This window comes from Oryzias latipes, chromosome 4, assembly GCF_002234675.1.
Source record: "Oryzias latipes chromosome 4, ASM223467v1".
In the NCBI taxonomy this organism is placed as follows: Eukaryota; Metazoa; Chordata; class Actinopteri; order Beloniformes; family Adrianichthyidae; genus Oryzias; species Oryzias latipes.
Window position 1 is genome coordinate 6,124,194 of NC_019862.2, and position 27,802 is coordinate 6,151,995.

A 27,802-nucleotide genomic window follows, 5' to 3' on the forward strand; every position below is an offset into this window, starting at 1 on the left:
TTTGCTTTTTCCCATCATTCCGCGTGGCGTGGAGCGCGCGGCGTCTCAGTGTGAAACTTTTCTCCACCAGTGTCTGATCTGCGCGCGCGCCGCAGATGAAGCTCGCGGGCGGCGAGATGGCAGGAAAGGACGGATCCATCAAATGGCAGCTGTGCTACGACATCTCAGCGCGGACCTGGTGGATGGTGAGTGTTCCTCCACGCGCGCACAGTTTGGGTTTCCGTCAGCCTCCCGGGGGCGCGGGGGGGCTTCCCTTCCTTCACCCTGGAAAAGTTTTTGAAGTAAAAAGTCCAACTCTGTGCGCGTGTACCTGGACGCAGCGGCAGAGGGTCCGTCGGTCCGGTGTGCCCCCCTTTTTCGGTCACGCTGCGATACTCCGCGCGGGGTCCCGGGACAGCAGAAGGTGCGGCCAGCGCGCGAAACCGCGTCGAGCGCTTTGACGCGCGCGGCAAGGCCAGCCGACCTTTGACACCCCCCTCACTGAAGGGGCGCTGGGGGAGAGGGTCCACTTCACAGTGGTTCTTTTGTGGTCCGGTCCAAACGAGGCGGAACATCAAAGAGTTGCCGCGCGGGCTTCTTCACGGAACAGCTCATTAGAAACGCGCGGCAGACCGGGACACCGGACTGTGTGTCCGGGTCCGGTTCTGATGCCGAAACCTGTGGGCGCGTGCACCGCAGCGGGGGAAACAAAGGCAGCTTTATTCCGCCTGGAACAGGAGCGCGAGCTCCGGATTCTTCTTAGCGCATACACATACGCGCATGAGCGCAGGATCCTCGCAGCGGTTCTCATCCAGTTTGGTCCAAAACTCTTGTGCGCGCGCGTGTTGGAGCTGGAGCTGTAGTAAAAGTCTGGGTTTAGCTGAGCTCGTGCTGGAGTCATCGTGGAGACAATACGAGTATTCGAAAAATCCATTTGTGAAGGGTCAATGTCATTTTCATTTTCTAAACACGTCAGAACTTTTTTTTGAACGCACGGACCCGGAGAATAGGATTATCAGCCTGTTTTAAAATTAAACATTTTTTATTAAAGCATTTAAATTAGTCATGGTCGTAATATTTTATATAAAGCATAGAAATCAGTTTATTAGCAATATTTGAGGTCTTTGCTGTGCCGTCCACCTCAGATTCCTTCAGCTGTCTGTCGGTGCTTCATCTCTGAGCAGATCCAAGACCCGCTTGTGTTGGGTTGGGCTGTTTTCACTCAGAGGTCAGGGGTCAAAGAGGACAGAACTGTGCTCATTCAGGCAGATGTCATTTTGTTTTTAAATCTTGATTTATTTAGTTTGTATCTTTCACTTAAATTGAAAAAAAAATTCTCATTTTGTTTGTGACTTTTCAGCTGCAGTGCTTCTTCAGATCACACGGACACCACTCTAAACGCAATTCAGCTGTTCTGAAAAACTTAATATTAAAAATAAAAAAACATGTTTTTTAACAGAAGTTTTTTGTCACAGAAAAGGATGGAGAAAAGCAAGTTTGTTGTTGCCATGAGAAGGATTTGTATTTCAGAGGGGATGCAGCTTCTAACCTCTGTGGAAAATGATGAGATATCTGTATTTTTTTTATTAAAAAAAACGTTATTACAAATATTCAACAAAAAAGACTCGACACAAATGGAATATTCCTGGAATATTTAACAAAACCACAGAAACAGGTTTTAAAAACATCCGTGATCGAGCTTCTTTATAGTCAAGAACTCCTGGAAAAGCTTGCTCCTTAAAACATTGGAGCTTCCCCCTACTGTCCAGCAGGGGGGGCTGCAGCAGCCTAGTAAATTAGGGTTTGGAAAAGTGTTGGGCTGTTGGACAGATGGATCACTATCCACTGTTCTCCTTAGAATCGCTTGGATTTTAGCTGCTGCAGGGCCGACCAACCGCACACACAAACGCCTAAGGACAGCTCTGGAACCCGACTCCTTGAGAGGGACTGGACACTCTTCCTCTAGAGTTGCCCATAGTGTGAGGGAAAGGGTCGGTGGGGTTTTGCTCACAGCCTTCCTGTGTTGAGGTGTAGTCCTGTAAATGAGAGGGTTACATCCTTGCACCTCCGGATCGGGAACGGGTCTCCTCTGGTGGTTCTGGCTCACAGAACCTTCAAAGTCAATGCAGCTGTTCCGAGCTGTGACTGTCAGCTGTGTCAGGGCAGCAGTCCAGAAACCAGTGGGGATCTCAGCAGGGAAAGGATCATCAAGCTGAAGAAGGAGCCCTATCAAGCATGGCTGGCTTGTGGGAATCCTGAATCAGCTGACAGGTATCAGTAGATCAAGCAGATAGGGACTCTGGGAAGTGGAGTTTTTTTTTTCTGCTGTCAATGATCACCCTAAACCGTCTGAAGGAACGGTGTCCTGTTTAGGGGGTCTGCAGAGGCAGGAATGAAGACTGTCATGTCTGCAGCGGTCTGCTACTGCTTCCCCACAATGCTTTGAGCATGCGTGTGGAGTAGGAGGATCTCATGAAGAGCCAAAGGTCCTGGCTGAAACACAGAATCGGAACTAGCAGAAGTTTTCATTCTGGTCCTGGATCCTGACCAAGTCCAGAACGGATCATTTGGTTGTGTTGAAGAACCGTCTTTTTTCCTGCAGTTAAAGAACATACTGTGTGTTGTTCCGTTTGCACCACCGTGTGTGTACATGTGTGTGCGTGCATACGTGTGTGTGTGCATGTGTGTTTGCATACGTGCACGTTTGTGTGTGCATGTGTGCGTGCATATGTGCATGTATTTGTGCATACGTGTGCGTGCATACATGCCTGTGTGTGTGCGTGCATCTGCGCGTGTGTGTGCATATGTGGATGTGTACGTCCATACGTGCATGTGTGTATGCATGCATGTGTGCGTGCATACGTGTGTGTGTGTATGTGTGGTCGTGCATACGTGTGTGTGTGTGCATACGTGTGTGTGCGTGCATATGTGTGTGTGTGAACAGGAGATGTTTCTCATTTGGCGGCGGCCCTGAGCAGCCAGAGATGATTAGAGAGGAGGAAATTGGAGGATTAGCTTTGTCTGCTTGAACTTCCTGAATGCGGTGTGCTCGCTCATCCACCTCTCTCTCTCTCCTCTGTCCATTGGACCTGGCTGTCTCTCGCCCGTCCCGTGGCGTGGACAGTTCAAGGATGGTGGAGTCTTTCAGCTCCCGGCGAGTCTCAAGCTGTCGATCGTGACACCTTTAACTTTCTCCTCATCAGTTTTTCTTTTTGAACCATTTCTTTCCTTCTTGTGTTTCTGTTTCCTCATAGTCTTGGGCGTCGTGTTTATTCTGCTTTTCCTTTGGAGCGTTTTGACTTCCTCCTCTTTTCTCTTTGGCGGTTCCTGTCCTTTGCCTCAGAGGCTCATATTCCCTCCTTCATTTCTTGTTCTCCTCCTCAGAGCCCAGATCCCTTGTTTCTTTAAGGCTGTGGGTTCTAATATCCGCTTACGCTTTTTCCAGCAAAGCCGAGCCTGAAGCGTCTGCAGGACTCTGGGCCGAGCCCTTCGTTCTGATGACTCAGCAGGTGATGGGAGGTCTGCTCTGGCCTCATATTGGATCTGATGGAACCAGATTAGGGTTCTGGTCCTGGTGCTCCACGGTGGGAGTTTGTTCTCTTCAAATGACGTTACATCAACGCTGAATGTTTCAGTTGTGCTGACCTTACCTGCAGACGCTCTTCTTCATCTGCGCTTCTTCTTTCCCTGCTCTTCCTCGTTCCTTGTCTTGCCTCTCCCTCCTGTTGTTCCTTCTTTCCTTGTCTCTGTCTCTTTCCCCCTGGAGGAACGTGGCTGAGGGCCAGCACAGCTGCTGTACGTTTGTTTTTGGGAGGTGGTACAGTGATGAAGATGATGATGCGTTGTTGTGGTTCCTGGTTTGTGTTGATGAGGTGAGAACATCTTCTTCGTCACATCTCCACCAGAGTCTTTTGAAGGGTGGGGTTGACCTTTTCAGAGCTGGTTCCCGCTCGGTTCTTTCTCTAAGAAGCTGCAGATTATCTGAAGATGTGACAAAAGTCGACATCGATCATCATCTTTTGTTGCTACAGCTTAACACAACTGATCCCAGCAGGTCCACAATGTTCTGCAACTGATGACCTAGAATCCCGTTCTGTTCAGGTCGTTCTGGTTCTGGTGCTTCTCCACTAAGAAGTAACTTCATTTGGATGAAGTTCAGCAGGAGAGTTTTTATCAAGCTGGTGAATCCTCCAGGATCCCCAGCAGCCGTTACCACGGCAACCCACTTCCCGAACCGTGTTTGTGTGGTTCGTAGATTGACTTTTTCTGTGATCATGACAGAAGCGTTTTGAACCAGAACCCCGAAACACCATCTGGTGCTCGGTGCCGCGTGTGCACGTGTGGTTTTGGTGGGCCGCCATGCAGTGTTTGGTTGCCAGCCGAGGTGTCAGTCTTCAGGCTGTTTGGAAATTGACGCGTCTTTGGAAAATCATCGCCTTCCTCATTTCCGGGCCAGAAACCAGCCGTCTCCTCCAAGGATCTGCTGTTGTTTGTCAGCGGAGATCCCTGAGCGTTTCATCAAAGGAGGAGTGTGGCGCTGATCCAGCTCCTGTGGAGGTCCTTGCCAGGGAGGGAGAGGTCATGATCAGGCCCTCAGACTGACCTCAGATCAGAATTCAGGCTGTCAGTCAGACGCCATCTTGCTGAGGTAAACGGTGACCAGCAGCTGTCCCTCCTTTGGACCAGTTTAAGGACACAAAACTTCTTTTCACTAAGGTGCTTCTTTAACTTGAGTCCTGATGCAGTTTTTTGGGACTCTGAGGACACTGTTAGGAAACATGGTTGCCTAGCAACGTTATATGAGGATAGATCGCTGAATTTAAGCATTTTGTGTGTGCTTTTTTAAGTTTTCTGGGTGTTTGTCGACATGGTGCAGCAGCAGAAGGGAAAGCAGAAGTGGGCAGGTTTGTGAGCCCTCAAAACTCTGGTTCTGATCTCCCGGGTCCAATTCGGACCTCACCGAGTGCACAGCTGTGGGGCTCAGAGCGACAGCTCCACTTTTAATCATTTTCTCCTTAAGCTGCAGCTTTCCAGCTGTGAACGCTGTGAAATGTCTCTTTAATCACATCAGAAGGCAGCCGGGCAGGCTGCAGTCTCGCACCACGAGCGCCGCCGCGACCCGGCCTGCGGCCCGTTTAACCCGTTAATGCTTTAATAGCAATCAGAGAGATTAAACAATTAGAGAAATGGAGGTGAATGAACACAAGACAGCTACTTATCTGACAGAGCTGGGATTAAAGATCGCTGCCAGATGTCAGATCATCCCGCAGCTCTGAGCTCTGCTGCCCGTGTCTGTGGGAACCAGAACCGGCTCACCCAGAACCTCCAAAACGCCCTGCAGCTCGTCAGATGACACAGATGTGGTTCAGAGCGGATGGTGGCACTTCCACGTGCTCAGACGGCGGTCAGCCGTGACCTCACAGCCTCCTGTCAGGCCCCTCCCTCCGTCATTAACATGATGCAGAGCGCGCCCGTGACCGTGCACGACATCATCACTTACATCTGTCCTGTCAGGCGCCCTCTGACACCTTCTACCGGGGGGGGACATGACCTCTGGGGCACAGCTGCCGGGGTCAGTGGACCTAAAATCAGAAGAACCAACAGAACCAAAGCAGAGGTCCGGTTCTGAAGAGCATCCGGTCCATCTGAGATACAATATGTAAACGGAGCCCCCTCCCCCCCGCCGGGCAACTGCCTGATGGCCGTTCTTACTGCCCACAGATGTGATGCCAGCTTTGGCGGGGTCACCTTGGAGAGGCTGATGGCAGCCCCCCTCCCCCTCCCACAATCACATGCGGCTGGCTCTCATAATAAACTACTGTAGGTTGTGTGGGAGTGGTGGGGGGGTGGTGGTGGTGGTGGTGGGGGGGTTACTGCCTGAACCCCAACATGACCCTGGTGTTCTTCACAGCACCTCGTGAACATGCTTTTATTCTGAAGGAGGTCAAAGATCAGAGCTCCTCTGAAGTCTCTGACTCAGGTGGGTCTGGGTTCATCTCCAGAACTTAACGGCCCGGGTCCTGGTTGCCTCTCATCCTGGTTTTGCCCATTTGCGTTGCTACGATCCGGGTCCAGAACAGAACCTTCGGTAGCCTGAGACGGTCGGTCCCCACAGGGCTGCCGTGTGGTTCTGAACTTCCACTTACCTCATACAGCCTCTACTGTGATGTCACCGGACCACACACCAGCTCTTTGGATTCTCTGACATCAACAGAAACACAGATCAGCGTTGGGCCCGGTTCTCCGTCTGTGAGCCTTTTGCTCTGTGGACCTCCAGCACTCCCTCCTCTTCCTCGCGCTCTGAGCCGGTGTCAGGTGGACGCTGTGAGAGCAGTGCAATGGATACGTGCCGGCCTGCTTCTTCCCGGGACCCCCGCTGAGAGCAAGCTGTTGTTCTGCGCCCCCGCCTCCTCCCCCAGCACACCTGTCCACCTGCCGCCTCCGCGCCGAGCCTCCTCCTCCGGCTGCGGCCTCAATTATTCAAGAATGTGAGCAGTGAGAAGCTCTGCTGGTGAATGACCATCAAAACAACATTTTCTGTCCAGAATCTGTCGTGAAGCTCAGGTTCTGTTTGGTACCGTAAACTCTCACTGACCCTGACACAATCACCAACACTAGGGGGCGCTCCCATTCTTCTGGATCCTTGAAAAATTGACCTTACACCCACGTTCAGCTGTTGTTTTGTAAATAATCAAACAGAGTCAACAGAATAATGAATGATTTTAAAAGTCAAAGGAATAATTTATGTTAACAAAAGCTTCCATGATGGAATTACAAGTAAAAGGCACAAAAGAAGCTTTCAAAGTCTTTGACTTTAAAAAAAAGTCATCATGATTCATTAGTTTTGCTAAAAAACAAACACATAACCCAAATGATCTGAAAATCCTGAAAGAAAGTACCTGAATGGGGTTGAACGGTGCTGTGGATGTGACACAAAAATCTAATTCACTGATCGAAAGAAGTGGAAAACGGCGGAAAATAAGCAAAATAATGCAGACCAAAGAGAGATATTAGGATTTATATGTGTTACAGAAAACAGTGCATGTAATGTCTTTAATCTGTGAGGGTTTGGCTCGGGCTGATCAATTCGTGCATGCTTGGTATGAACTAAGACTGTCCATTTTCTTCTCTTCCAGCCGTCATTGTTACCCGCTAAAACTCTTGGGCTCACAGGGTTGCTGAAAGTCTGTGCCGGCTGTTGAGACCATAGATGTATAAACCTTGACAGCCTAAACACTGATGGTGCTTCCAAAAAAAAAGTATTCATATATTTAAAGGTGACAGTATGATTGGCTGGAAAAGGCGCGCTATTTAGCCATTGGTTGAAAGTGAAGGCCTAATTGATGATGTGATGTAGTAGCAGCCCAGCGTGCGTGGACGTGTGGTAGATCTTCCTGTTTGTATAAATTGTATAAAAGCGTCATAAATAATGTTTACAAATGATAGCAGTAAAAAGCAGCAGAATGAATAAATGAACTGCTACGTACTCCATCAGACGAAGGAGGTAAACTTTTGCTGAAAAAAGACATGTGTAGCAACTAAGCTAGCATTTGTAGCTAGCTATCCTGTAAGACGTTAACACCCATGAGCAGTATTGCACCTAAAGTAGGGGTGTGACATTTGTTCTCCACATTTGTGGCCTGGAATTGAACTCACGACCTTCCAGTCACAGGGCAGACACTCTCTCACAAGGACACTGAGGCTATGTCTTACAGTACTCTTTCATGAGACATAGCCTTACAATAAAAGAAAGTACTGGTCTTAAGAAGAGAATCACTAGAAAGTGGTCAGATGATCCGATCTGTTCATGCAGCGAGTCTTTTTTATTTGACATGAAATCATATGAAAAACCCACAAAAACATTCCAAGAGGGAAAGATACCTTAAAAGAGCTAACTGTTGGATGGAATGACCTCAAATTGAATGTCATTCAGCCCACTGATAAGTACTTGTTTGCTAGTTCTTAGCAAATGGTTTTATGTACCTAATTCTATTTCATTTTGATTCTTGAGACAAAAAAGCAGTTTAACGCATGGAAACGACTCCTTTTAGACAAATGACAACAAAATGAGAAAAAACAATCTTAATAAATCCTCCTGGTCTTCAAAACAACAGTGTTCAATGTTAAACACGGAGAGATTTAATGGGACTTCTCCATGTTCGTTTACTAAAAAACATTTAGGTGATATATGGACATTTCAATCACGTTTTTCTATTGTCAGGAGTATGGAGCTTATTTTAATACTCATTTCCTTATGTGGAAATCCTAGCTCTTAATAAGACAAAATACATTCTAAAGCATGGAAAGTTTTAGAGCAAAGAGAAATTCTACCAGCTTCAAACCTGCCAGAATGCCGTCAATGGCTAAAATCAAGGTTTGAAATGTTTGAAACAGTTTTTGATGTATGATGCTTTCCTGCAAAATGTGCAAAACAGCTGGAAAAAAGCTGGTTTTTCCACCAAATGTAAAAGTTACTGTAAGAAATCTGCGTAAAGCAGCTGAATAATGTGCTGAACTGCATGTTTGAACATTTCTTTTAACTCCAAAGTCCTCTGATTAATAAAAAAAACATCAGAAAGGTTCAGAAGAGCTGCAGAAACACCTGGTTTCCATTCATTTTATTTAGTGATGCTTAAAATCCTGAGCTGGGAAACAGCTCTCTACGATGCATTCAGGGTCACACTGTTAATCAATATTTCACTTAAATCTGAATCAAAGCCGACAGAAGCGGCGACTTTGGGTTGAAACGCTGCGGATGTGCCTCTGAGCCCGACCCGCTGAACTCAGCCGTTCTGTCCAACATCGGTTCTGTTCTCAGGGGGGGTTTCATGTAGGATCACTCCTTTTGGAAAGCAGCTGAGGCGGAGGAAGAGGAGGAGGAGGAGGAAGGGTAGCAGGTCTTATTGTTTGCTATCTCTGCAGGACTGCAGCTAATAAAACCAAGCGGGGCCTGAGGCGAAGAGGCTGAACTTCCTGTAGCAGTGGTATTTATTTATGCGGAGGTCCGTTTCAGGTCTCCAAAGAGGCTGTAAACACGGAGCTCCTCTCCTTCATGCAGATCTCCGTTTCACTCCCATTTATTTAGATTTCCCTGAAAGCTTTCTGCTTTGCAACCTGATCGCTGTGATCTCGTGAAAACGTCGCTTTTTCAATGAGATCTGCGAAGCGGGAAGTTCTCGCCGGCCCTCCTTCTTCCCTCTCCTGCACCGTTTAATTCCAGCCCTCGGCCACTCACGCAAATAAATACCTTTCTGCTTAAACATACACGGACGATTAATGCGGCCCATCTGTTCCCTCCTGCATCACTTCCACAGCTCTCACCGGGTTCCTGGGATAACAGCGGATAAGGAAGCCTTTTTCCTGAAGGACCTGCAGGGAAACAGAGTCAGAAATGTCTCCTGCTGCAGGAGGAAAAGGTGTTTTTTTGTCATCTCAGTCACCTGCTGCCTTCAAAGTCATCAGAGAAAATGTCCAATCAAAACTTCCAATGCTCCTCTGAGGATCCTAGCTCAAAAAAACACACACACATGTTGCTCTTCAGCTTTGGCCTTCTGGATCAGTGAGCTTCCTCGCCGACCTTCAGGACAAACGTCTTCCTATTGGCTGACTTGGAAAACAAAACCAGAGCTGGAAGCTAAGAAGTCAAGGAAATCTGGAACATTTTTCCTAGTTGAGCAGAACATGATTTGAATTAAACCAGACAAAGTCAACTGCGATCCAATTAAAGACCCACTTCAATGAAAATGGACAGGTTCTTAGAGTTTGCTTAAAAACATGATGGAAAGAGCACTGGGAACGCTTTGGCGGTAGATCTGCAGACGATAGGAGTGGGACTTTATGGACGCTCCGAACACTAAACTGTCTGTTCTAAAACGGCAGGAAGATGTGTAATAAATGCTAACTGTCATTAAAAAAAAAAAAGAAAATGTAAAATTACAAATCCGAAACAGAAAGCCGTGCGATGCAAAAAATTCAAAACAATAAACTAAGAAATGCATAAATGCTGGAAAAGGGGCCAAAGAAAATCCCCACATGACACTTTAACAACAAAAGAAAAATATACGGTGACTCGTGGACGATAAAAAACTGTTTATTTAGCTCTTCCAAATCAGCTGAAAACAATGTGTGGGTAAAGTTAAATAATAAACTTTGTTTCCTGTTATTTTCAATAAAATTTGAAATGCCACATAGATGCGAAAGTGCTTAAAAAATGAAGAAAGATCATTTGAAAACAGATGCACAACTGTGACATGAAAGTGTATTTTTCTACTTAGGAGTTAAATCATTGAATACTTTTGGACCAAATAACCATTAAATACAGCTAAATTGTGGGCTAACGGGAAAATGCTCGACTGCTAGAAGAATGTGGATTATGTGACATGCTGGAAGTTCAGCATTTAGCTTCTCCTTAGCTGCCTTTTTTTCTTTTTCATATTAAAAAGAAGACCAAAAGTTAAAAAAGCTTCAACCTGAAGTGATGCTGATCTGTCATGGCCGCCGATTGTCAGGCTGAAGGAGAGGCGGGGCTTCTTCCAGAAGGTGGCACTCACATCACGCCGCCCTGTAAATAGTGAGAAAACAGCTGCAGCTCTGCAGACGCCCGAACCGTCACGTGACTCCCAGGCAGATGCTGGCGAGCGCTGTGCCACCTGCTGAGTGACACGTGAGGGACGCCACCCCCCCCCCCTCACGAACGTCAGGAGACCCACAGTTGTTGGCACTCAAACATCTGGAGTTCCATCTGAAGGTGTGTCTCTACAGGCTCAGTGGGAGGGGGGGGGGGGGGGGTGCAAGAGCTGGTAGTGTTTAAAGGAAAAGTTTGGATGGAACTCGTTTTAACCCCGGAAACTGGCCCGGGGGCTGCTGGGAAAAAAAAATTCCCTTGTCAGAGCGAGTGCATCAGACAGGAAATGACAGCTGATTCCCCTGAAATTCTGACAGCTGAGACGGGGGCCCGGGTCTCAGGGGGTCCTGGGAACCTGCCCTCCAGCTGTGTAACTGTTCCCCTTCCTGTCATGTTCTGACAGCAGGAGGTGGAACCGGGCCGGAACCAGGTGAAACTGGAACTTGTTGAAGAGACAAAGACAGAGCAAATCTTATTGACAATTGCATAAGCTTTGACCAGCAAGTCAAAGGGCGGGGTTAAGCTTAAGGGGGCGTGGTTTAGAGCAGAGCTTCTAATGATCGCACTCCCTTCATGTCTCGTCCATCCGTCCATTTGTGAAAGATGGCAAACCTGAGCCGTCCATCTATTGGACATAAAATCCTCGAGCTTTAGAGAAATGAAATTGTTCCTGTGGGGCTGCACATAGCGGTGAGCGCCCTCGTCCCACAGTGAGAAGGCCCTGGCTCAAATCCCAGCTGGGACCTCCAGCTCAAAGCCTGCACGCTCTCCTCGTACATGTGCGGGTTCCCTTCCCCCAGCAGTCCACAACCATGCTTCATAGGTGATTTTGTGGCCCTGCAACAGATTGGCGACCTGTTCAGGAGCAGCTGGGTTGGCTCCAGCAACCCCATGACCCTAGAAGGGATTTAAGGGTTCAGAAGGTGGATGGATCCTGTGATGAGGGTGCAGCTCTGATATCTGCCTTTACTCTGCTGCTCATCTTTGAATGGTTTGGCTGTGAAACACGGCGGTGGAGAGGGGATGATGTGGGCTCGCTTAGCATCTGAGAATCCTGCAACACGTGATTACATACGTTTTTTCTCTGAACATTGTCAGGAAGGGCATCCAGCATCAGAACTGAGCCAAAGCACCAGCCCCCCCGACAGGATGTGCCGAAAGGTGAAATGCATCATTTTCTGAATGAGAAGCCGGCAGCAGATGATGACGTCATGACGCGGCGCTTTGTACTCTGTCAGCAACTTTCACAAATAACCTTCAGCATGACCACTGTCCCAAATATTAGACTATTTTATTTTTAACTAGAATGTTTATTGGAAGGCTTATTTGAGGTGAAGTCACATGATCATTTGATCGCAACATCATCAGGTGCTACGTTTCCTGGTTGGCTTTCAGAGTAAAAGCATACAGCATTCACAGTCTCTCCTTGAAAAATAAAGTGAGTTCTATCCAGATTGTCTTTCCACTCCTGCTGTGGTGGTTTTAGCGTTCTTAAAATGTCGCATAATGAGGTTGTGACCCATTCGCTCAGGAACACGGATCTACTGACTCAGTTGATTCTGGTGAGGTGGAAAACAAAACGTATATTTCCCTCAGACAGTCAATCAGTGTGAACAAATGAGGACTGTGTCCACTGATACACGCATGTTGAGTTTAAGTGCTGATGAGGAGTTGGGACATTTGAAAACACTCACCTGCTTTAGTCTTCCAAATAGTTCTGATAGAAGTTCAGAAGGTTCTGTGTGGCTGCAGGAAGACCGTCACCCTGACTGATTAAGACCTGACAAACCAGTCGAGCCCGACCCCCAGGGAGGGGGTTTAGGTGCATGCATCATTCCAAGCACAGATCCATCTCTGCTTTCTGCATGTGGGGGTGGGAGGGGCCTGTGAGTGATGGTGTCCCACTTCCTTCTGCAGGATCCTTCATCATCCTAACCTCCCACTGAGTTCATCACTCTGCGAGATGCGAAAAAAAAGCAAACACAATAATATTTCATTACAAACAAGATTAAACTACTTTTGTTTGGATCTTTGAGGTTCTGTGACATCACAGAGCCAGATCAGTACCATCTGGCTTCAATCCTCATATTATTTTCTTGTCGTCTGCTCTTGTTTCTCCTCGTCATCATAAGGCAGAGGAACCTGCTGGGTTTCAGAACTTCCTCCTCCTGTAATGTCAGAGTCGCTGCAGTAGCAATAAGCGGCCACCAGAGGGAGACATTGTTCTGTGAGTGGACTCCAGATGATTTTTCACTGGCTGTGATTGGCAGGTGCTTGGAAGTGAGTTGACCCACCCCCCCACGAACCCCACAGGGGTGTGAAAGTCTGAAAGGGGGAGCCAGAGTGGAGATGAAGGGCAGCTTTGGCCCCCTGGGGGAGGGGGGTTGCGGGCACATGTTTAGGGAAGATAGCAGGCGGCACACAAAGGTGGCCCTGAGCCCAGTTTCTGCCGATCTTCACCGCCTTGGCGCTGTCGTTCCTCGTTAGTCACACCACAGGAGATGGGGCCGCCGCTGTTGAGGCCCACAGGAGCGCCGGGATGTAGCAGCTCTGCCCAGTTCTGTTCGGGGACAAGACAAAAAAAAAAAAACTTTTTACTGTTTTGTGTAGAATTTTTTTTTCTTTCTGTAAGTTAGATTTGAGTTTAATTTAACCAGAATGAACTAGATGATGCAAAATTGCACTAGGTTAGGCTCCCGAGGGCCTGCTGGAGATTTGAAAGGCTTTAATCTGGTCAAGTGACCTTTGCTTTCATATATTTTATGTCATCTTTGACCCAATTTGAGACTTTTTGTCCAAGGGAGGTGGCCCTATATGTCTTTAAACAAAGTCAGTTCATTGGCTACTGTTGTGCGTGTGTGTGTGTGTCCAGTGGTGTGTGTGAACAGGTGGCAGATCTGCTACCGTTTTAGTATTGAGTTTGCCGTGTGTGTGCACATGTGATCGTGTGCACGCACGTCTTTGTGTGTGCCGCTGTCGTCTTGCTCAGGTGAATCCCCTCCATCACAAACACAACAAGCTGAATCCAGCTGCTGTTTGTCACACGAGTGGATGAGCTGATCCGTGATTGGCCGGTTCTGTTGGTCAGGTGTGCTCTCACAGCCAACTGGAGCTTCTCTGAGGTGAACACAAAGACTGCCGGACTGAAGATCTGATTTGCTTGTTTTTCACGCGCTGTTAGATTTGAGCTGGTGGGGGTCAGGAGTGGGCTGGTCACTGATGCTGGAGGTGGAGCAGGGTGCCCCCTTTGAGCAGCAGGAGGAGCTAAAGCAGGTACCGGTATGTCTTTTCTTGACAAAGGCCTATAGGGGAATTCAGGAGGAACCCAGAAGCAGTTGAGGAAAAATCGGATTCCCAGTAACTCTCTAGAGCAGACTCCAGGTGGGGGCTGCACCTCTGCAATGGTGCTGCTATATTAACCTTTTCACACAGAATCCCCCTTTGCTGCTGGGACCCGCCTACTTCTTCAACAGAAGTGACCTGCTGGGGGGGAGAATCTTGCTCAAGGGCACTACAGTGGCTGAACAAACATTGCTGTTCTGCTTATCGGGCCTGTCCTGAGACTTCAGCCATCGTCTCAAACTGTAAAGTCTGTCAGAGGAAGTCGTAGAATAAAGGCGTAGTTCGGTCGTTAGACGTGAAAAAAACCTAAGGCAGATTTTCAAAAAGAAAGTGAGAACCATCTTCTGACATGACTTCCATGCAGTGTTAGGTTTAAGTGTGAAATGTTAACATGTGAGGGTTCAGCTGTGGAGGATTAGGCCCAAACTTGAAGAAACTCAGGTGAAGGTTCAGCCGTAAAGGTCTGGGGGTTAAAGGTCATCCACAGCAAGCACCTGCCGCTGAATTTGGTTTTGTTTTATTTAGTTGAAACTTTGCTTTGGAATGAATTACTTTAAGTAAAAAAAACACTTCTAAAGACAGATTTGGATGCAAAAGAAGGTCTTTTATGTCTTCATTGTGCTGAAAAAGGGGTAAATATTTAGAGATGTTTGTTTTGGGACATTTGATTTTCTCTCCTTTGGCCAAATAGGCTTCACATTTTCATGTGAACAAATGGAACTAAAACAAACATTTGTGTCCAAATTGTTTTTTTTCTGGCTTTGCCGACTGTTTTTTTGGCAGAAAGGAGATTGGGGGGCAGAGGGGAGCTTTCTCCTATTTGTTGTGTTGGGATATTTTGGAGGTGGGGGTGGAGGATCTGGCATATGCCCGGCCTGCTGACAGCCTGCTCCCCATCATCTCGCCTGCAGGCTTCCTTCCTCCTCAGAGCTGCGCTGCAGCTTCTTGATTTTTTTTCCTTCCCGTTTTGGAGCCCAATCGCATTGGTCCTGGTGAAACCCGGTGTGTGCGTGGGCTCTGCGCTGCCGAGGGAGGCTGTGTGTTTGTGTGTGTGTGTGTTTTACAAATGTAAGACAGAGAAAAGAAGAGACGAAGAATCTGAGGAGGTCGACCTCTGACCCCTTGCTGCTTTCCCTTCAGCGCTCAGATATTTTGGTTAGCTTGTATAATGTGAGAGTTTCTGCTCAGCTGGATCCATAAAACAAACGCACACACACACACACACACACACACACTCTCACGCACGCCCTCTCTGGGGGAGGCCTGGGGTGAGCAGAGATGGAGGATTTTTTGCGTTTTTTTGAACACCGCCTCGTCTCGTCCTCCCCCAGCGTCCGCACTCTCTTGCCCCGGCCCCCGTCTCTGTTGGGGTGCAGACGGCGCTGCGTTCGCTGCACCTTCACATGGTTCTGCTGCCGTCTGGTTTTCTTACTGTGGAGACCTTGATCTTTAGGAAAAGAGAGTTAAACGTGCATTGGTGGTTGAGCGATCTAAGACGATTTTTTGAGTCTGGAGCTTCATCTTTATATAAAAAAAAACTGGAAAGTGCACATCAATCTCTACATGCCAAGTTTCCACACTTCAAACTATCCAGCTAGATAGCAGATGATCTGTTTGAAGTTTTAGATAAGACCCTAAAGTTTAGTCCCAATTATCCTTAGTAGCAAGTGGCTGTCTGCTTGTGAAAAATGGGCAAACATGTACGGGTGACCCGCTGGAAATATCGAGGTCGGAGACAGCTCTGTGAGCCCATAGAGAGAAAATGTTCATGCATTTCTCTCTACGGGCGTGCTGCGACGGGTCACAGCAAACTCTTCTACAACACGCAACACGTTGTTTGGGTTTGGCCGACGGAGTGGACCCAGAAGATGGAAAGACTCCACTCAGCTCCTTGAAACAGCAAAGGATTCAATGAACCACAAGTTCAGAACAAACACAACTAAAAAATCATGGAGTACACAAAACCCCCAAAAAGACTCCTCCTAAAGTAGTGAACCCAATGAGTGATTGCAGGCAGCTGTAACTCTCAGACGGAGGAGAGAATCCAGAAGAAGTCACGGCCAACCAACAAGGGGCAATTGTTGGTTGGTAAAGTAAAATAAAATTGGTAAGACGCTGACGTGTCGGATGGATTTGTCATTTTTTCAACCCCGTCAAACTCTGCACTGCGCAAGGGTCCCATAAGTGCTGTTCACATGAGAAGGACATGTTCATTACACTTGACAGTTAGAAATGAGGAAATTAGACAATGTGTGGGCTCCCTGCCGGCATCCTACGGGCTCTTAATGGATTACGTGTACACCGCGTGATCCGTGCATTATTTGCGCACAGTCAGTAAGGAGCCAGTATGTGCACCTTATTAACAACTGTGGCAGACGGGTACCGTATGACAGCATCCCCCGCACGTCTTTATCCTTACAAATACTTCACCCTGTACTCCAACAATAGGGCATTCTATTTTCATGAGGCCCCTTCAGATGGCCGTAGGAGTCTCAAGGGAAACCTGCACTCCCTTTAGGAAGCACAACCTTCCATGGGCTCGGACAACCCAAAAACCTGCAGCACCCATGCTGATCCACCCATTTAACGGGTGCATGTGACTCAGGTTTAAGTCACAACTGCCCTTGTGGGTGGATACGGGCTGTCCACTGGCAAAAATAGGGTGAAACGTTTACTGGGAACACAGGTGGCCGCCACAAAAGGTGGTAAACTGCTCAGCGAGCAGCACGCTATGAGAGACAGGTCATAGAAAACACCTTTACTAAACCCAAGGGATATGTAAGGGTGAAGTCGGTGAGACGCAGGTGCGTTTGATGGATCTTTCATTTTTCTTACCCTCTCCAAATCCTGTGCACTGAGCAAGGATCCCATTAGTGCTGCTCACATAAGTGGGCAGGTTACATTAGTCTCACAGTTTGTGAGTGCATCCTAGGGCGCTTACTGTACGTATCACGTAGGGTCAGTAAGGAGCCACTGGAGTGAGCCATGAGGGCATCGTACGACTGCATCACCCATACGTCAGAAGTGCGTCCAACTTATATTTGTGTTTAAAATATCGAAGAAGATGAAAACTGGAAGCGCTGGACTTCCTTCCTTTTCAGAGGAGATACTTCCAGGTCGGCAGAAAAGGATTCTTCCTTTTCCAAATATGGCATCTGAAACAACTTGGATGAAGTTTTCGTGGCGTGTGAGTACTTCCCTCATTTGGAGCTCAAGACAAATTCCAAAGTGTTGGTCAGAATTTCATCCAGAAACGTTCCATGTACTTTGGAATGTTGGAGCAACTCAATCTACTGAGCGTTAAATCAAAATATTCCCGAAATCAAAAATAACGAAGTGAGGAGTTCACAAAAGCTGGAAAACAAAGATGGGAGAAACATGAAGAGAGTAGCTGGCATCGTCTTCGTCCCAGTGTGCTACACAGATGGATCCATCTGGAAGTCCATTCATGCAAAGAGATCTTCAGATGAGACACCCATCATCCTGGGTTCAGCTTTGATAGAAAAAAGCTCTCAGATGAGAGATGTCAACAGGTGAATGAGGATTTTCTGTTTGTGGTTTTAAGTTGGACCTGTAGAAGAAAAAACGGCTGCTGTGTTGCAGACGTGGAAGTTGATATTTCATCCGCAGAAGCTTGATTCTCTTCGTTCTGTTGGAAGACCACTGCAGGAATCACAGAGACGTCAAGAGTCAGAAAGAAAATGACCTTCTGATGATGGACAGAAATGTATGCTGGGAAGTGATGTTTTTGTTGCTGGTTGTCCAGGAGGACTTCCAAACGTCTGACTGTTTGAAGGTCTCTGGGGAAGATCAGGACTTGTGTCTCTGACAGATAACAGAAACACTCTCGTTCTTCATCAAGAGATGAAGAAGTTGAAGAACCAAAAATGGAGCTGAGTGAGAGCAGAGGAACATAACAAACAAACGTCTACACTCTGGTGTTTATCCTGGAGAACTGCATGACAGTGAGGACAGAGCATGTCAGTGTTTTTGTGTTGTGTTTTTGTGCGACTGAAGGAGCCTGGATCTGTGCCCTGAACATGTTTCTGCTTCCAGGAATGTTGTGCGAAGATGTGTGGCGGTAACACATGCTGTACGCACAAACACTCACTGGTACATCAATGGAAGTCGGTCAGAGGGTGGGGTGGGGGTGGGGGGTGGGGGGCGGTTCCGGCCTCTCCCCATGCTCTGCCAGGCCATCTGTTCCCGCTGCCACCTTCACAACCACCTTCCTGTTTCATCCTCCTCTTCTTCTGTGGTGGCAGCACACACACACACACACACAGCAACACAAATGGTGAGTTTCTGTCCTGAAGAAATGGCTTCATGATTTCAGGAGGAGCAGAATGGTGTTGCTCCTGAAAACCCATGAAAGTCTATGTATCATTTCACTATCGATGCATATCAATCACATTGTTATCGATGCTGAAAGAAAATGTGACACAACTTAACAATTAAAAACGGATGAAAAGACGGTTGAAGGGGCTTCTGTAAATGTGCTTCAACAAAATGAGGAAAACATCTCTACCCACTGTTAGCTAGTCACCCCCCCCCCCCCCCCTTGTTTTGTCCATCTATCAGACTCTGACATCCCACCCCTCAATGAAAAATCCTTTCTTCTGTGAGATGTTTGAGGGGTTTTCATGTACAGTCTGTGTCACCCCACTTGACGTGAATATGATCAAGATTTGGGCTCCACTTCTTAGTGTTGAGTCCGTTTCTTTACTGTTGTGTTTTGGATCACTATCATGTTTTATGGTACAGATGGGCTTCAGCTTCAACTTTCTGTCAGATGGTCTCACATAGGCCTGCACAATAAATCGCAAATGTATCGTTATCGCAATTTCAAGCTGTGCAATATACATATCGCAAAAGTCATCGAAAATCGTGATAAATGGTTAACCTTAAGAGTGCTAAAACAATCTTAGTATAATAATCCCTTTATGCATTTGACCAATCAGAAAGAGCTCTTCACGTTGTTGACCAATCGGATGGAGCTTTTATGTTAGATGTGTCCCTCCTAATTAGACGAGGGTCGTTTGGAGAATAATTTAAGGTATTTTGACTCTTATTTAAATTCAACTTTTGCAGTGAAATGGAAATGTTTTTGGGTTTTTTTTGCTATTTATTTATGTATCAAAAGTTATATCGTCATCGCACTATCGATCACTATCGATCACTATCGATATCACGAGTTTTCCTCATATCGTGCAACCCTAGTCTCACATGTTTCTTGCTACCCTCTAAAACACTAGATATAATGTGAGCTGGCCAGGTCCTGCTGCAGCAAAGCAGCTCCAAACCATTATACTTCCGCCTCTGTGCCTTACTCTTGGTATTAGGTTCCATCCATCAATCCATTTTCCTAATCCTTTTTGGGGTCCTGGGGTTGGTGGAACCCATCCCCGCCACTGTTTGGCTGCACCCTGGAGGGGGTGCCACACAGAGACAAACAACAGCAGGCAATCACACCTAGGATCAATTTAGAGTCACAAATGAACCTATGAAGCGTATTTTTGGACTGTGGCAGGAGGCCGGAGTGCCTGTAGAAAACCCGTGCACACTCAAAGACAACATGCAAGCTTCACACAGAAAGATCCCAGCCGGGATTTGAACCCTGCAGTGAGACAAGAGCGCTAACCACCACATCACTTTGCAGTGGGTCTTTTCCTGGAATGCTGCCTTTAGTTTACATCAACCATGTCCTCTGCTCTGGTTTTCCTAAAAATTCAGTTTTGGACTCATTTGTCCAAGAAGAAACAGGCTTTGTGAACAGTCTCTGATTGCTCCTGGAGGTAACAGTTTCCTCGCCATACCTCCCATGCCAGTTGAACAAGAGTCTCTTTCTGAGTGTAGAGGCATTTGCTTTAAAACCAACAGTAGCCAGAGCCTTCTGTAGGTCCAACAAGGACGCGTCTGGGTTGTATACCTCTCTAGCATCTTTGAGTCTGTTCTCAGGATGAATTTGCTGGTACAGCTGAGGCTGCTGTCACTATAGTGCTCACCCTTGCCTTAACATGAGATCACTAAACAAAATATCTGAGCTTTAAAGACCCACTCCAATGAAAATAGTGTTTCTAACATGTTCTTGTGGCATTTTTCTCATGATGGAGGACATATATAAAGAAAATGAAGCTCCAAACTGCATTTCTGAGTGTTTCATTATTCAAATAGTTGTGAAACAGGAGCAGACGAAAAAATGCAGTTGGAAAAAGATTGTATTTGTGACGTGGAAAATACGCGGGGTGGGCCACAGTCTTCCTGCGCCGGTCCGTTCTGATGCATCCACCTGCAGACAAATAAAACCATGTACATTTTTTTTTCCTCATCTGAGCTAGAATCTGGATCTAAACTGTACGGCTGGAGAGCTCTGAAACTGATCACCATTTTTGTTGCATCGATATTGTAAGGTTGAGGGTGTGAGGGGCTGTAAGCTAGTGGGAAATCACTTAAACAGATGAGTGACGGGAAGTGGGGGCAGCTTACAGAATATGTCCTAGAAAATGACAGGTTTTTTTGATTTTGTCTAAAAATGGCACAATCATTCTTAAAAGACCACTGGGGACTCTTTGAAAATAGATCAAACTTGAATTTGAAAAGGTTTAGGGACCATTTAGTCTCATGACTTCTCAAAATACTTTCATGTTGAATTACATGTGCAGAAAATATTCAAGGGTCTTTTCTTCTCATTTGACCCTCTAAACATATTTGTTTAAAGTCTTAAAAATGTTGACAATGACATCATATATCTGAAAATCTAAGCAGACTTTCTCCAACTTTATCCCCTTACTGAAACTGTATGTTGAGGATATAAAATCCTTTCCTGCTGACCAGATTTTCTAAACTTTTTTTAACCAGTTTTTACATTTTTGCCGTCTAAAATCCGTTTTTCACACCCTAAAAACATAGTTTTGAATGGAAATTTCACAACTAAATATATATTTGATCAAATCAGAAATGCAGAATACAGTCTCCTGTTTTTTTGGGTTTCTCCTGTTTACTCCTCCTCCCTCTATTTTTCCTCCCCCCTTTTCCGGTAATCACTTCTTCAGGATGGATATTCTGGCTCATTTTTTCCAGGATTTTGTATTTTAGCTCTTTAGAGCATTTTGCCTCCTCAGAGAGCGCAGAAGACAGATGGTAGAATGGCCGAGAATCAAACGCCGACTCATCTCATCCTTGTCTTCCTGCCTCTTCTGCAGTTCTTGTGTTTTTATTTTGAGAACATCTAAATTTGTTTGGCACGTACGCGACACGATGGCGTGCGGAGAGGAGAGCTTCTGAGTCCAAACGTGAAGAAACGAGGAATTAAACTGAGCTCATCCCAAGAAAAACAAAATATTTCTGTCCTTTTTTTAATTATTTTTTTTTGCCATTCGTTCTTTCTTCCCTGGTTCTCTGACCTTCCTCTCCCTTGTCGTTGCTCTGCTTTGCCTCTCTCCTGTTCTCCTCCTCCTCCTCGTGAGCCTGGTGGAGGCTTGGTTTCAGGCCCGGTGCTGTTGGCTGATCTCCAGCCTGGCAGAAGCTCAGTGGGAGCAGGTGGAGAACCCATCCCCCATCATGCACACACAAACACCACACTTTGTGCTCCAACAGGAATTATTTTAGCCCAAACCGCCAACATCACCGCGTCTCCATGGCGACGTCCATTTGGAGTTTTTTGAGTTTCTGCTCACGTCCGATTGGCCGGCTGGTTGCATCTGTAGCGAGGGCCCGAGCCTCTTCCTGTTTTGCAACGCCTCGCTCCATCGTGGAGCATAGCCACACAAAAACACAGGAAATCTGCACTGCTGCTGACCGCTCCGGCACAGACCGGCGACAGAGAGGAGCAAACATCCCAGGGTTTCGGCGCCTGCAAAAAACAAACATTAGGCAGATTCGCTTAGTTTAGAGACCATTTTCAAATTCTGATCGTCATTGTGACTGTTAGGGAGACGGCTGCCCCTCCACACAAAGCAAAGAGAGGCTCATGGAGCTTCTTCTGGACAGCCAACCAGAGCCAACGCGTGGGGGCAGCACATCTGGACAGTTTGTGCCCCCCATGCACATCCCAGGGTCATGTGACCATGGCAGCTTCTCTCACTCTTTTGTAAGCCTGTGACATCAGTTGTTCAAACTTTTTAGAACTTCAGCTGGGATGGTGTTGGTGTTGCTACAGCAACAGTAGGGTTGCAATGAGTCCTGGTGCACGGGGTCGATGGTTGCTCACGGTGATGTGTGGTTAGCTTGTTGGAAGGTCATAGTCCACGGCAACCATAACTCTTCGTAAGTATGCATCTGATAAATATGGCCGTTGAATTTAGTCTTTTTCTCTTAAGGTTTGTTTCCTAACTTTCCAACTGCTGTTAATCCTTGGTCTGTCTACGTTGTTTGAACAAAGCCATCCAACCATAACTTTATAGGCTTATTTTCTAACCAAAAGTTGCGAGATCACCTCAGAGGTTTTCAGTAACTTCTAACAATCTACATCTCAAAATTAATATGAGCTGAAGCTGACCTAAATCTCCAGGGAGAATTTTCCTTTTTACATAAGTTAAAGGTTGAAGAAAATGCACCTTTTCCTTGATGTCAGAAGTTTTTATCAAGATGGCGTGTGGAGATCAGAGTTTATCTTTAGTTTATTTTTGGGGACTTTTGTGAGCATCGTAGGAAGTGAAACTTCCCCTTCTCTGATCCACCGAGCCGGTCTGCTGTCCCACTCTGAGAAAGAATGTTTTAACTTGATCACACATGACGGGGATGTTCCATCAAGACCTGAACACGGACCAAGTGTCTGAAGCAGATCCAGTGGTTGGGTAGACTCTCCTCAGGGATCCCAGTTGCAGCTTCAGTCTGTTGGCTCTAGATGGCGCCTCAGGCTGCTTTTCCTTCCCCGAGCTGAGCTCAGAATCCTCTGCTCTCAGGGACAGTCCTTCCAACTTTGTATTGACATGCTGACCCCTGAGGGGGACATCAGCTGCCTGTGTGTCAGCAGGCAACGTCTGAATCTTCTGGAAGCCCTCCGCTGCACATGGGAGGACGGTTTACCTGCAGCTCCTCAAACATGCAGATCTCTGCTTTCGTTTCTGTGCCTCTCATTTACAGACAGCAGGATGCCTCTGAAGATCATGAGCTCCTCACTGTCCAGGTTGAAGGTTAGCTTCTCCACCAACATGATTTAGTATCGGTTGATTTTTTTTAAAATTTACTTTCAAAAAACAATTTTAATTTGGTAAAAAGTACTACAAAAAATTTCATGTATGGAAAATCGATAAATGAAATTTAGAAATAAATATTGTATCCTATAGAAAGAGATCAATTTAACCATACAATCTAACGTTTTCATCCAAACAGAAGAACGGTAGTGTGCATAAAAAGTGGTTAACCTAAACCAGAGCCAACTCTGTAGGATGGCCATCGTGCTGTAGAGGAATGAGGTAAATTATTAAACAGTTTCCAAATATTTTTATAAACCAGTGTCTCCAGATTGAGCTGTTGAAAGCTCAAGCTTGTTCGTTTAACCTCTTAAAACCTTTTCACAACAATCAGACTTTACTAAAATATATTTTCTCTGAAGTTTCATTTTGTCTTAAAATGCTGCCTAGAAATTTAGGATTTTTTTATTTCATATTTTTCTACAAAAACTATTTTAAACTTGTTATCTTTTCAAACAATTAAACGTCATCATTGTGCACATAACAAAAGCATAATTTTACCATTGTGGTGAAGGAAAACCAATTTAATGCCAGTTTTCTGAGCTTTTTATTGGTCATGATTGGATCAAATCATTTGAACTTTTGGCTGCATTCTTTGTATCCCACCATAAGTAACCTGATAAATATGTGTTTAGTTGATATAATATGTGTAAAGATTCTTTGTCCACTAGGTAATGGTATCTCAGGATTCTGTTCTTCAGTCAGTCAGCTGAAGAAATTACATGGATCAAAGCAGCAAACGTACTAAAGAGCAACCTTTAAAGAACACCTGCCAATTTAAATAATTTGAACTCAGACAAAGCTGGTTTGTTGGGAGATGTTTCACTCGGAGTTCAGTTTAATAAATTCAAACTCATTTCCTAACTTGTAATACTTTTGTAATTATTATTTTTTTTTTAATTTTAAAGTGTTTTAGTCCTCGTTTTGATTATTTTAAGTGCAAAGAAAATGACTTGTTTGGAAAGAAAAAGTATTTAAAAATCTATCAGAGTGATCCCTTGTGTTTACGTGTTAGCATTGATCGTCTTTGCGCTAATTCGTTTTTTTTCTTTTCCTTTTTTTCCTAAAAAAAAGAAGAAGAGAAAAATCAGCTGAGAAGCCTCCAGAAAGCTGTTTGTAAAGCAGAAATAACTATAGAGAATAACCAATCCTGCAGACCGTAAAGGTAACCAGAATTTACGCAGTGAAGAGTTTACGGCTGGTGAGTGGACCGTTCAGATTTGGTTCTGGTTAGCTAGCGTGTGAAGCTGGCTAATGCTAATGCTAACCTTTTTAGGACCTGACGAAACCAAATTTCTATTAGAAAATATGTTTAATTAAGTCCAAAGTAAAGTTTTTTTCATAGCAGAAGTAGAATACCTATTTCTGTATTAACTAATTTATTTGTAAAAATTTAATGTTGTTTAAAATGTCTTCTCATGGATCAGGCAGTTGGAACAAAGAAGATGTTTTGCACTAATGTCATTTTCTTAAGTTAATGGTTCATGAATTATTACCACCTCATGTTTTTTTTTATTTAAAAATGATTTTCTCATTTAGCCTTTGTTATTTTGGCTGTTTAAATTGAAAGTAACAATTTGCACGTAATGTGGTCAGAGTTGAACTTTTTTCTTGAAGGGGTCATTGAAATTTCAGGTTCTTTTGTGTAAAACATAATAATGCATTAGTCTCCAGATTTTTCCATCTTAATTTAAATGATAGCTGTCTATAAATAACTGATTCACTAATGAGCCTTTATAATTCTGTCAACATTATTTAACAATGGAACAGAAAACAGAAAATTTTTTGCTTAAAAATAAAATTCTGTCAAGAATGTTATTTTTAAGCAAAAATGTGTTTGGGTTCTTATGGTTTTACTTTTTTTTTTTTAAAGAAGATCTCTGGTGAATTGCAGAAGAAAGTGTTTTTAATTCTGACTGCAAAACCCTTAAAAAGTAAAATGCATTTCAAAAATATCAATTATACGTAGTATCATTTTTTTAAATAAACAAACAAAATCAGCTTTATCTAACCAGAGCACCATAATTTCCAGACTTAGGATGAACAGGGGCCAAATACAGACATATCAGCTAAAACACCATCTGTAATGTCAGAGATGGGTTTGTTTTCTAGATTGATATTCAAAATTCGAGTGTTTTGGGGAAAGTTTAGTCCTCAGTTTCATGAGACTATTCCTCTGTCATGGTTGTTTTTGTGATTTGTTGACCCTCTTTACAAATTAACCCTAAAATGTGTTTGTTTTTAGTTTTTGTGTTGTTGTGCAACTTCCTGTTGTGTGAATGTTAGTTACAGTATTTTTTTTAGAAAATACATTATTTAATTTGTATAAAAGGGGGTTTTAATTATCAGTGCTAACATTGTGTTAACAAATTCTTCTTATTGGCTTATAATCAATAAGTCCAAATACTTTATTTCTTTGTTTGAAGATTTCTTTAACCAGGAAAGCCTCACTAAGACAGAAAGTCCACTTCAGTAACGTCCCATCTCTGAAGCTGAACCCCGTCAACAGACGTTCCTAAACAAAATACACAAATTACAATAAATCCGTTTAATCACAAACCAGTGCATAGAAAATATAGGAAAATTAAAAATGTAAGAATTCCCACTTCACACCTTCTCAAAGCTCTTCATCAAAACATATGACAGGAATGAATTATTATTATTGCTGTGATAATCAGCATTTTCAATATTTGTGCCTTCTATTCTTCTGGTCCTAATGTTAATGATCGGGAAGTTTGTTCATTCTTTGAGTTTCTAAAGTTGCATAGATGTCAGAGTTTCTTAATTCAGATCATTTAGATGTTAGTGGTTTGGCTCTGACACAGGTCTTTGTGTTCTCTGTGGGGACAGGACCATCAGCCTCCAGGGATTTTTCATGGATTTCTGCTGCTTCAAGTCGGGGGGGGGGGGCTGAAAGCATGATCCCCTTATAGGTGAAGGTGTGGAGGTGTAGCACAGAGGTGAGGGTTTAGCAGCCATTGGTCATTTTTCCATCTGTCTTCATTCGTTTGGTGAATGACCACTACTGCTGCTGGGAGTTTCTCCTCATTCAATAGTTCATACTGAATACAAGATTGTGTAGCTTTTACAGTTTATTACATTTCTGTGCCCAGAAATTCATCTGAAATCCAAAAAAGCTAACTTGATGTAATAGTTTATTTTTTTTAAATGTAAAAATGGATGAAAAACTGAAGGAATTCTCAAAAATAAAAGCCCTGGTCAGAGATGAGACATGGACGTTAAAAGATTTGACATAAATGTGAAACATTTTTAATTTCATTCAGAAAAATGTGCTGCTCAAAGGCCTTTAGTCAAACCACGTGATTGTGGGTAAATACTTTGCTGGATTCTCATTTCAGCATCCAACCCTGAGCTTTCAGGGCGACGGAGACCAATCTCCGCCTGGGGAACGGGGCTGCGGGTCCCGGCTCCTCTCCGCTCCTCCTCGCGTGTTACAAACAAAGGCACCGCCTGTTCCTCCTCACTTTCACGCGCCCAGCTGCAGATACATTTTCACATCATCTGATCTGATCGATACGATCGATAAAGCCGCAGCCGATCACTTTCATCTGACTGTCCCCTGAGTGCATAGCTCTGCCTCACTGACACACACACACCTACACACACACAGAGACAGAAGCGCGCGCGCCGCGGCATTACCGGGTTGTACTTGTGAAACTACGCGCGGAGGATCGATGCTTTTCTCTCTGATCGATCAGCGGAGTGTGATCAGTTGGAGCTCTGCGGGGTCAGTGCGCTCATTCCGCGGCTGAACACACCAGCGAGGTCCGGTTTCGGAGAGCGAAGGTCCCGGATCAGCGGAACGACTGGAGGAGGCGGCGCTGCCCTCCGCGCTCGGGACAGCACCGACTCTCCCCCTCTCCTCTCCCGCGCCCCTTCCGGGGATAAATGAACTGAAAGCCGCCGTCAGCCCAGAGGCGAGGCGGCCGTCCGGCAGCTGAGGGAGCCAGTTCCGCGTGACTCTCCGCTTCCTCGGGTCGCTCTTCCCCGGACTCCGCTGACACCTTCGCCGCCGCGCCGCGCCCTCCGTCCCGAGCACCGGGGACCTCTAGCACCGCAAGCCGGCCACAGCGCACCGCAGGGCCGACGGACATGTTGCTGCGGGCCGCTTGGGCTCGCGGCTCCCCGGCGCTTTAACATCATGCATTTTGGGAACACCGCGGACCTTCCCCCCGTCCACCAGCACCGGCCGGTCCCGCCTCAGCCCACCGCCGCGGCGCCACGCCGGACTCTGTGATTTCTTCTTCTGCTGCTTTTCCAACGAAACTCGTCCCGGAGATGTGGATCTGGTCTGGGCTGAAAGTTGTGCGCTCCCCGACGGAGGGCCTCCACAGGTCCGGTCGGTCCGTGTAACCCGAAGCGGGGTCGAAGTTCAGCGCTGCTCGGAAATGTGAACGCGAAGGGGGCGAAAGGAGGGCTCCTTTACCCCTCTCTCCTTTTTCTGTTCTTTCCTTTTCTCACACATACAGCGCACGCACGCACGCGCGCGCACTCCCGGTGGCTGGAGTCCGTCACCCCCCACCCCCCCACCCCACATAAACATACACGCACCTTCCAGATCTAAGATTAGATCCGACAGATATGTATTCTCCGCTATGCCTCACACAGGTGAGTCCCTGCAAACTTTTCTTTCTCCTAACCA

The 27,802-nt window shown here is 45.8% G+C and overlaps 1 protein-coding gene and 1 long non-coding RNA gene across 5 annotated transcripts in view; one reads left to right on the forward strand and one right to left on the reverse strand.

The window, feature by feature from the left end:
• The first annotated feature begins 72 nt into the window (after window positions 1–72).
• nfia (nuclear factor I A) overlaps window positions 73–27,802 on the forward strand; it is a 123,790-nt gene continuing 96,060 nt past the window's right edge. For 2 of the 3 annotated variants that reach the window (XM_023954067.1, XM_023954071.1), the window contains exon 1: window positions 26,284–27,768. In XM_023954067.1, the coding sequence (XP_023809835.1) occupies window positions 27,742–27,768 (27 nt within the window). In that variant the 5' untranslated portion in view covers window positions 26,284–27,741. Of the gene's footprint in view, window positions 186–26,283; window positions 27,769–27,802 lie in introns of those variants that run through there. The other variant, XM_023954066.1, reaches the window with a different exon arrangement.
• On the reverse strand, window positions 6,753–18,485 carry LOC105353887. 2 transcript variants are annotated; one of them, XR_002873160.1, is made up of 6 exons: window positions 13,561–18,483; window positions 12,671–13,163; window positions 12,298–12,559; window positions 10,449–10,540; window positions 9,420–9,483; window positions 6,753–9,348 (listed from the first exon to the last, which is right to left on the reverse strand). It is a non-coding gene; the product is annotated as an uncharacterized LOC105353887 (long non-coding RNA). The 2 variants fall into 2 exon arrangements; XR_002873159.1 differs by having other exon boundaries at window positions 12,298–13,163; window positions 13,561–18,485.